This window comes from Nicotiana sylvestris, chromosome 8 (genome assembly GCF_000393655.2).
Source record: "Nicotiana sylvestris chromosome 8, ASM39365v2, whole genome shotgun sequence".
Classification (NCBI taxonomy): Eukaryota; Viridiplantae; Streptophyta; class Magnoliopsida; order Solanales; family Solanaceae; genus Nicotiana; species Nicotiana sylvestris.
In genome coordinates, this window is record NC_091064.1 from 200,979,787 (window position 1) to 200,990,743 (window position 10,957).

General features: G+C 44.0%; 1 protein-coding gene across 1 annotated transcript; it reads left to right on the forward strand.

Moving 5' to 3' along the window:
• The first annotated feature begins 9,486 nt into the window (after positions 1-9,486).
• LOC138876238 (uncharacterized) lies at positions 9,487-10,273 on the forward strand. The gene is made up of 2 exons (XM_070155143.1): positions 9,487-9,776; positions 9,952-10,273. The coding sequence occupies exons 1-2, from the start codon at positions 9,487-9,489 to the stop codon at positions 10,271-10,273; spliced, it is 612 nt and encodes a 203-aa protein (XP_070011244.1).
• The last annotated feature ends 684 nt before the right edge of the window (positions 10,274-10,957 follow it).

The following is a 10,957-nucleotide window of genomic DNA, read 5'->3' on the forward strand; positions in this document are numbered from 1 at the left end:
CGGTAATATGTGAAATGGGAGCGTGTTCCACGCCTGACACGGTAATATGTGAAATGGGAGCAGGTTGCATGCCTACGACGGTAATATGTGAAATGGGAGCGGGTTGCACACCTGCAACGGTAATATGTGAAATGGGATCCGGTTGCTCGCCTGCAACGGTATCACATTAAACGGGATCAGGTTGCAGCCCTGCAACGATATTACGTGTGTACCTGTTTTTTCTATTTCCTTATTTTTGCTTGTAATTGATTTATGGTATTCCTTATGTTTCTCTACTGTCGTTCTGTTGTTACCTGTTACTCCCCGCAGCATGTTTCCCCCTGCCCAATTTTAATTATAATTATCTGCTTCTATTTCCGCTGTATATGATTTAAGTGCACAGGTTTATTTGGTAGTCTGGTCCTAGCCTCGTCACTACTTCACGGAGGTTAGGTTAGGTACTTACCAGTACATGGGGTCGGTTGTGGTGATACTACAATCTGCACTGTGTGCAGATACTGATACCGGAGCACTTGGACCATAGTGAGGGTGATGTCTTCAGTCCACACAGGCGACCGGAGGTAGTCCTGCAGACGTCCGCGGGCCTGGTTTCACCTCCTATCTTTCCTCCTTTTGTGTTTACTTATTTAGAGACAAACTTATGTATTTCATTCAGACTTTGTTTGTAGTATTCTTAGACTGTCTGTGAAGCTGTGACTCTAGTTCTGGGTAGTATTGTACTTTAAATGATGTAGCAGCGTTCGGTTGGAATATTAAGTTTCGGCTTCCGCATTTTCCGCTTGTTTAATCTTATTCAGTTGTTTAACTACTTAGTATTTCACATTGTCTAATATGTTTAAATAAAATGAGAGATAAATTTGCAATATTTGGCTTGCCTAACTTCCACGAGTAGGGGCCATCACGACTCCCGATGGTGGGAAATTCGGGTTGTGACATGTTGGTTTCAGAGTTCTAGGTTACATGGGTCTCATAGTTCATAGACAAACTTAGTAGAGTCTGAGGGATCGGTATAGAGACATCTGTGTTTATCCCCCAGAGGCTACAGAGTTAGGAAAAACTTCACATGTATTCCTTCCTGTCGTACGGTTTGGTTTCTCAATGCTAATTGAATTTTTACTATGTTATTTCGCAGATGGTGAGAACACGTGCTTCCTCATCTACCGACCAGCAGCCCGAGCCCATAGCAGTTGCTCCCACGAGGGGCAGAGGGAGAGGTCGAGGCTGTGCTAGAGGCCGAGGTAGGGGCAAAGCTTAGCCCAGAGCAGCAGCACCAGCGGCGGAGCCTCAGGTTGACTTTAATGATGAGGTTCCGGCCCAGACAATCCCAGTAGGCCTAACTCAGGTCCTAGAGAGGTTTATTGCTACCCTAGTACTCCAGGATGCTCTGGTATGTCTAGTGGGCCTTATGGAGAGCGTCACCTGGGCAGACTTGCTTCCTGTAGCACCAGCCGTCTCTCAGGCTAGAGGAGGAGCCCAGACTCCTACTACTCTCACTCTGGAGCAGATGGCTCCTCAGTTTCAAACTCTAGCAGCTCAGCCAGTTGGAGCAGTTCAGCCGGGTGTGGTAGCCCAGCGGTGCATTTTCTGAGGATCCCCAGGATTATCTAGACAGTTGTCATGAGGTTCTCAGGATCATGGGGATAGTGGAGACAAATGGGGTCAATTTTTCTACTTTTCGCTTGTCTGGATCCGCCAAGAATTGATGGAGAGATTATTTCTTGGCTAGACCAGTCGGATCACCAGCTTTGACTTGGGAGCAGTTTACTCAGCTATTTTTTGGAGAAGTTTCTCCCTATCACTCAAAGAGAGATCTATCGGAGGCAGTTTGAGCGTCTCTAACAGGGTTCTATGACTATTACTCAGTATGAGACCAGATTCATCGACTTCGCCCGTCATTCTCTTATCATACTTCCCACCGAGAGAGAGAGGATGAGGAGGTTCATTGAAGGACTTATCCAGCCTATTCGACTTCAGATGGCCAAGGAGACGGGAAGTGAGATTTCTTTTCAGTAGGCGGCCAATGTGGCCAGGAGAGTTAAGATGGTTCTATCACAGGGAGGTGGTCAAGGGTCTGACAAGAGGCCTCTTCATTCAGGCAGATTCAGTGGTACCTCGTTTGGAGGCAGGGATTCGTATGTTAGAGGCCATCCTCCTAGACCTTTTCAGTCAGCACTTCATGTTTTTCACGGTGCCTCAGATGGTCATGGTTCTCATATGCAGTATTCTGATCAGCAGTCCTACAGTGCACCACCAGCTCCTATCAGTGCACCACCGCTCCAGAGTTTTCAGGGTGGTCATTCAGGTCGTCAGGGTCAGCAGTCTTAGCAACCGAGGGCCTATTATACTTATGGTGATATGGGTCACATTGCTAGGTTTTTCCCTCGAGCACCGAGAAGCTCTTAGCATCAGGGTTCCCGTGCCATGGTTCAGGCACCGAGTGTTCCACAGCCCGCCCATCCAGTTAGAGGTGGGGGTAGAGGTGCTAGAGGTGGAGGTAGAGGTATTAGAGGTGGAGCTCAGGCTGCTAGAGGTGGAGGCCAGCCAGCAGCAGGCCATCCTAGAGATGTAGTTCAGGGTGGTGGGGCCAAGCCCCGATGTTATGCTCTTCCATCCAGGCCCGAGGATGAGGCTTCCGATGCAGTTATCATAGGTACTGTTCTGGTTTGTAGCAGAGATGCTTCAGTTTTATTTGATCCAGGATCTACATACTCCTATGTGTCATCTTATTTTGCACCATATCTGGTCATGCCTAGTGATTCTCTGAGTGCTCTTATTTATGTGTCTACACCGGTGGGTGATTCTATTGTGGTAGATCGAGTTTGTCATTCTTGTATAGTTGTGATTGGGGGTCTTGAGACTCATGTAGATTTGCTTCTTCTGGACATGGTTGATTTCGATGTCATATTGGGGATGGACTGGTTATCACATTATCACGCTATCTTGGACTGCCATGTCAATACAGTGACCTTAGCCTTGCCGGGTTTACCCCGTTTAGAGTGGAGAGGGACTCCTGATCATTCTACCCGCAGTGTTATCTCGTATGTGAAGGCTCGACGTATGGTCGAGAAGGGGTGTTTGGCTTATTTGGCCTATGTTCGTGATTCTAGTGCTGAGGTTCCTTCTATTGATTTTGTGCCTGTTGTTCGTGAGTTTCCTGAGGTATTTCCTTCAGACCTACCGGGTGTGCCACCCGACAGGGATAGTGACTTTTGCATTGATTTGGCTCCGAACACTCAGCCCATTTCTATCCCGCTATATCGTATGGGCCCGCCTGAGTTAAAAGAGTTGAAGGAGCAGTTGCAAGACTTGCTTGAAAAAGGCTTCATTAGACGTAGTGTCTCGCCTTAGCGCCAGTGTTGTTTGTTAAGAAGAAGGACGGATGGATGAGAATGTGTGTTGATTACCGGTAGTTGAACAAGGTTACAATCAAGAATAAGTATCCATTGCCTAGGATCGATGATTTGTTTGATCAGCTTCAGGGTGCCAAGGCATTTTCGAGGATTGACTTGAGATCTGGCTACCATCAGTTAAGGATTAGGGCATCTGATGTCCCTAAGACAGCTTTCCGCACTCGGTACGGGCATTATGAGTTCTTGGTGATGTCATTCAGTTGACAAATGCCCTAGCAGCTTTTATGGATTTGATGAATCGACTGTTCAGGCCTTACTTAGATTAGTTCGTGATAGTCTTCGTTGATGATATTTTGATCTATTCCCGCAGCCGGGAGGAGCATGAGAAGCATCTTAGGGTGGTTCTTCAGACCTTGAGGGATGGTCAGTTGTATGCTAAGTTCTTGAAGTTTGAGTTCTGGTTGAGTTCAGTTGCATTCCTAAGTCATGTTGTATCAACAGAGGGTATTCAGATCGATCTGAAGAAGATTGAGGCAGTCAAGAACTGGCCTAGACCAGTATCAACTATAGAGATCCGGAGTTTCTTGGGATTGGCAGGCTACTATCATCGGTTTGTGGAGGGGTTTTTATCTATTGCAGCCCCGATGACCAGATTGACCCAGAAGGGTGCTCAGTTCAGGTGGTCGGACAAGTGTGAGGCGATCTTTCAGAAGCTCAAGACAGTTTTGACTACGACACCGATGTTTGTTTTGCCCACAGGTTCAGGGCCTTATACGGTTTATTGTGATACATCTCGGATTGGACTTGGTGCGGTATTGATGCAGGATGGCAAGGTCATTGCCTATGCTTTGCGACAGTTGAAGATTCATGAGAAGAACTATCCGGTTCATGATTTGGAGTTAGTAGCCATTGTTCATACGTTGAAGATTTGGAGGCATTATCTGTATGGCGTGGCGTGTGAGGTGTTCATGGTCCACAAGAGCTTGCAATACTTGTTCAAGCAGAAGGAGATAAATTTGAGGCAGAGGGGGTGGTTCGAACTGTTGAAAGACTATGATATCACCATCTTATATCATCTGGGAAAGGCCAATGTAGTAGCCGATGCCTTGAGTAGGAAGTCAACCAGTATGGGCAGTCTTGCTTATATTCCGGTCGGTGAGAGGCCGCTTGCTTTGGATGTTCTGGCTTTGGCCAATCAGTTCGTGAGGTTGGATGTCTCTGAGCCCAGCCGTGTGTTAGCTTGAACAGTCGCTCATTCTTCTTTATTAGAGCGTATCCGAGATTGACAGTATGATGATCCTTACTTGTGTGTCCTTAGAGACATGGTGCGACACGGAGGTGCCAAGCAGGTTACCTTAGGAGATGATGGAATTTTGAGATTGCAGGGTCGAGCCTAATGTAGATGGGCTTTGAGAGTTGATTTTAGAGGAGACCCATAGTTCCCTGTACTTTATTCATCCAGGCACTGCGAAGATGTATTAGGATCTGCGGCAGCACTATTGGTGGAGGAGAATAAAAAAGGACATTGTTGCATATGTGGCTCGGTGTTTGAACTGTCAGCAGGTTAAGTACAAGCATCAGAGACCCGGTGGTTTGCTCCAGAAGATTGAGATTCCTGAGTGGAAGTGGAAGCATGTCACTATGGACTTCGTTGTTGGACTCCCACGGACTCAAAGGATGTTCGATGCAGCGTGGGTTATTGTTGATAGGCTGACCAAGTCAGCACATTCCATTCCTGTGGCAGTCTCTTATTCTTCTGAGAGGTTAGTTGAGATCTATATTCGGGAGATTGTTCATCTTCATGGTGTGCCCGTGTCTATCATTTCGGACCGAGGTACGCAATTTACCTCACATTTATGGAGAGCAGTTCAGCGAGAGTTAGGCACACGGGTTGAGTTGAGCACAGTATTTCATCCTCAAACGGACGGGCAGTCCGAGCGGACCATTCATATTTTGGAGGATATGCTCCGAGCTTATGTCATTGACTTTGGAGGCTCGTGGGATCAGTTTTTTCCTTTAGCGGAGTTTGCTTACAACAACAGCTACTAGCCGAGTATCCAGATGGCTCCTTATACGGCATTGTATGGTAGGCGGTGTCGGTTGTCGGTTGGATGGTTTGAGCCGGGAGAGGCTCGGTTGTTGGGTACGGATCAAGTACAGGATGCCTTGGACAAGGTCAGGATTATTCAGGATAGGTTTCGTACAGCTCAGTCCTGGCAAAAGTGTTATGCCGACCTAAGGTTCATGATTTGGAATTCATGGTCGGTGAGCGGGTGTTGCTTCGAGTGTCGCCTATGAAGGGCGTGATGAGATATGGGAAGAAGGGAAAGCTTAGCCCTAGGTTCATTGGGTCGTTTGAGATTCTTGATCGAGTGGGAGAGATGGCTTACAGACTTGCGTTATCGTCGAGCTTATCAGCCGTGCATCTAGTGTTTCATGTGTCCATGCTTCGGAAGTATCACGGAGATCCATCCCACGTGTTAGATTTCAGTACTGTCTAGTTGGACAAGGACTTGTCTTACGAGGAGGAGCCGGTAGCTATTCTAGACTGGCAGGTTCGTCAGTTGAGATCAAAGAGTTTTCCTTCTGTTTGTGTTCAGTAAAGAGGTCAGCCTGCTAAGGCATCGACCTAGGAGTCCGAGTCCGATATGCGGAGCCATTATCCCCATCTTTTCCCCGACTTAGGTACTTCCTTCTTCTGTCCGTTCGAGGACGAACGGTTGTTTTAGAGGTGGAGAATGTAATGAATGGGTCATCACTTGTTTTAAAAATAAATTATGTATGTCGAGGCCTTAAAAATCTCTATCCGTCTCACCTCGATTTGTGTGCGCAGTCCTGGCGCGTAGCCGAAGAACCAATATGTGAAAAATCTATGAAATGATGAATTTTGCATATACAATGAATTTAAGTTGACTTCGGTCAACATTTTGGGTAAACGGACCCAAACCCGTGATTTGACGATCTCAGAGGACTTGGGCGTATGCCCGGAATCGAATTTCGAGGTCCCAAGCCCGAGAAATGAATTTTTATAGAAAATTATTTTCTGGAATATTTATGAGTTATTGGAAATGGAATGTGTTTGAAACCTTTAGTATCGGGCCCGTATTTTGGTTCCGGAGCCCGGCACAGGTCTTATATGTGATTTAAGATGAGTGTGTGAAATTTGGTAATAAACGGACTTGAAATGACGTGAATCGGACCTTATTTGGGAAAATTAGAAAATTTGATGTTCTTAAGTAATTTCATGATTTTGATGTTAAATTCATAGTTGTTGATGTTATTTTGGTGATTTGAATGCACGAGCAAGTCCGTATGAAGTTTTTAGGTTGGTGCACATGTTTGGTTAGGAGCCCCGAGGGCTCGGGTGGGTTTTGGATAAGCCACGGAGTGGAATTTGGACTTAGCAAAATTGCAGGTATTCAGCTGGTATGATCAGGTCTGCAGGATTCGCAAATGCGAAGCCTAGCTCGCAAATGCGAGAATTTCATCGCAAATATAAACAAAGGCCTGGGCAGGCTTGATCGCAAATGCGACCATTTGGCTCGCAAATGAGGAAGGCCCCAGTCGCAAATGCGATGCCTGCTTCGCAAATGCGAACCCCTCAGAAATAAGGGGTGGTCGCAAATGCGATGAATTTCTTCGCAAATGCCAAAGTCTCAGAATTCTGAAGGGTTCGCAATTGCGAACCCTGGTCGCGATTGCGACATCAAAAACCTGTAAATTCATAACTTAGACGTGTTTCAACAATTTTTCATACTCTTTCAAAACCAAAACACTCTAGGACGATTTTTCAAAGGCAATTTCTTCTCCAAATCGATTGTAAGTCATTTCTAACTTGTTTTCTTTAATTTTTAACATCTTTTCACATGATTTCAACTCAAAATCAATGATTTTCATAGCGGAAATTGGGTGTTTTGGGCAGAACCTAGTTTTTTAAAATTTTGGGGATTTGGACCTCGATTTGAGGTCCGATTTCAAAACAAATTATATATTTGGGTTCGCGGGGGAATGAGTAATCGGGTTTTGGTTCAAACCTCAGGTTTTGACTGGCCTGAGGTCGATTTTTGACTTTTTGAGAAAAACTTTAGAAAATCTATTTTCATGCATTGGAATCGATTCATTTAGCATTTATTAATGTAATTAAGTAACTTGTGGCTAGATACGAGCGAATTGGTGGTGTAATCAAGGGGTAAAGCGATAATTGAGACTTGAATTGTGTTTGTGGCATCGAGGTATGTGTTTGGTCTAACCTTAGCTTTAGGAATTAGGAGTCGTGTCTTATTTGCTACGTGTTAATTGTGGAGTACGATGTATAGGCATGGTGACGAGTATCTATACGTCGGTGTCAAGCATGCCCGTGAGTCTTGTATTGTAATTGTTATGACTCCGTTGTGGTTTATTGCGCTTCATATGAGGATTATCATAATTGTTCCCTTGTCGGGATGTTATTATCATTATTGTTCCCTTGATGGGATGTTATTATCATTACTGTTCCCTTGCAGGGATATTATTATCATTATTGTTCCCTTGCCAGGACGTTATTGTCATATTATTGTTTCTTTGCTGGGATATTTGTTTTGATATTATTGTTCCCTTGCTGAGACCCTTTTATGATTGGTGTTGATAAAAGAAATGGGAGCGGGTTCCACGCCTGTAACGGTAATATAAGAAATGGGAGCGGGTTTTATGCCTGCAATGGTAATATAAGAATTGAGAGCGGGTTGCACGCCTACAACAGTAATATAAGAAATGGGAGTGGGTTGCACGCCTGCAACAGTAATATGTGAAATGGGAGCGGGTTGCACGCCTGCAACGGTAATATGTTAAATGGGAGCGGGTTGTACACCTACAACGGTAATATAAGAAATGGGAGCGGGTTGCTCGCCTGCAACGGTATCATAAGAAATGGGATCGGGTTGCACGCCTGCAACGGTAGTACGTGTGTACCTGTTTCTTCTATTTCCTTATTTTTGTTGGTAATTGATTTATGGCATTCCTTATGTTTCTCTATTGTCGTTCTGTTGTTACCTGTTACTCCCCGCAGCATGTTTTCCCCTCCCAATTTTAATTGTAATTATCTACTTCTATTTCCATTGTATATGATTTAACTGCACAGGTTTATTTGATAGTCTGGTCCTAGCCCCATCACTACTTCGCCGAGGTTAGGCTAGGTACTTACCAGCATATGGGGTCGGTTATGCTGATACTATACTCTGCACTATTTGTAGATACTAATACCGGAGCGCTTGGACTGCAGTGAAGGTGTTGTCTTCAGTCCACACATGCGACCCGAGGTAGTCCTACAAACGTCTGCGGGCCTTGGCGTCACCTCCTATATTTCCTCTTTTTGTTTTTACTTATTCAGAGACAAACTTATGTATTTCATTCAGACTTTATTTGTAGTGTTCTTAGACTGTCTGTGAAGCTGTGATTCCAGTTTTGGGTAGTATTGTACTTTAAATTATGTAGCAGCGTTCGGTTGGAATATTAAGTTTTGGCTTCCGCATTTTCCGCTTGTTTAATCTTATTCTGTTGTTTAACTACTTAGTATTTCACATTGTCTAATATGTTTAAATAAAATGGGAGATAAATTCACAATATTCGGCTTGCCTAGCTTCCACGAGTAGGCGCCATCACGATTCCCGAGGGTGGGAAATCCGGGTCGTGACATCAAGCCCATTGTATAAAGAGAGACAATTAGCTTTATTCAGTTAGTTTTTGTACATTCTTCTTCAATTATGAAAGAAGCTTCCAGATACTCTCTCCCAACTGACCTTCTTCCACCTTGAAACAATGATAAACTTTGTTGGTTTTTATCGATTCTTTGCATGTTAACATGGTATCAGAGCAACGATCTTACTTAATCTCGTTGTCTTCTCCTCTCCGGTGTTACCCATTCCTGTTTTGACTGGGGGGGGGGGTTCGATTTCTAAATATGGGTTTTTTGCTGTTTTAGGAGTTTCTTTCGCTGTTTGAAGGAGCTTGTAATTGCTAAAGTCAATTGTTGCTTATTCTTCACTCTAGAAGGCCGTGTTTTCCGGTTGCGAAAACGTTGGTAATTTTGTTCTTTTATCTCTGATTTTGCGTGCTATGGTTTGGATATGTTGATGCTTTTCTATTAATCACCTATTTTGATATGGCTCCGACTAATAATGATATCAGCAGTACCTCTGGTGGTCCTGAACGGTTTGAATTTAACCCTAAGCCCTCAAGTCCTTTTTTCCTTCACTCTTCCGATATACCTGGTCTTTCCTTGGTTCCTATACCTTTCTCAGGATATGGTTTTGGAGGATGGAAAAGAAGTATTATTGTGTCATTGTCTGCTAGAAATAAAATTGAATTCATCGATGGTACCTTTCCTAGACCTTCCCCTAATTCACCCGAGTCTAAGCATTGGGTTAGATGTAATAACATGGTAATTTCCTGGTTAATTAGCTCATTGTCTCCCAGTATTGCTGAGAGTGTTCAATAGCCTGAAACAGCTGAGGACATATAGAAACAATTAAATAGGAGATATGGGACTGTAAATGGGACTAAGGTTTTTAAGATTAAGACGGAGCTAGCCTCCACTAACCAGGGTTCTCTTTGCCTCTTATTTCAGCAAGTTGAAGAAGTTATGGGATGAACTAAGAGTCATGCGCACTAGTCATGGTAGTACTTGTACCTGTGCTGCTAAGGCTGGTATCAAGAAGGAGGAGGAAGAGGATAGGTTGCATCAGTTTCTCGTGGGCCTGAATGACACTTACATCAGTGTCAGGAGTAATCTTCTTATGATGCAGCCACCTCCTTCCTTGGACAGTGCATATAACACTCTCCTTCAGGATGAGAGACAAAGGCAGATTAATTCTTCCTCTCAATTCAACCTCGAGTCAGCTTCTTTCAATGCAACATCCCTTCACCATTTTCAGCCATCACAACCTTAGAGGCACTACTCTCAGAAAGTATCTTTTGATTCAAGTAGAGCAACTTAGTTTTGCAAATATTGTAAGAAGAGTGGTCATTTAATTGAAAAGTGCTATAAGTTGCATGCATTCCCACATACTTTAAATTTCACTAAAGGTAGGAAGATGGCTGCAAATGCTGTGGTTGACATATCCTCTAGCACCGAGTCACATGCCTCTGCACCTCCTAACTAGAATAAGGGTGGTTCTTTGGTACTTGGACTTACTAAGGAGCAGTATGTTCAGCTAATGTCTATGTTGCAACACACTCATGTCTCTGAATCTCCTTCTTCTCAGACAAATCTTACAGCATCTGCAAATTTTGCTGGTAATGTTCCTTTGACTGCTTGTGTAGAAGTGCGTTATAGTGCATCTCTGTTAATTAGGGTAGCTGAATATAGTTGGATTTTAGATTCTGGAGCCACACATCACATGACTTCACACAAAGATCTTCTTTCCAACATTCAACCTCTAGTTATTCTTTATCTTGTTACCCTTCCCAATGGTTATAAGGTGAAAGTAAATTGCAGAGGTTCTTTTAAGTTGTTTTCTTTCACTTTGCATCATTTCCTTTATGTTCCCACTTTTCACTACAATCTTATTTCTGTTTCTCAGTTAGTCATTCAACTTCATGGCATGATGTAACGACCCGGTCGGTCGTTTTAA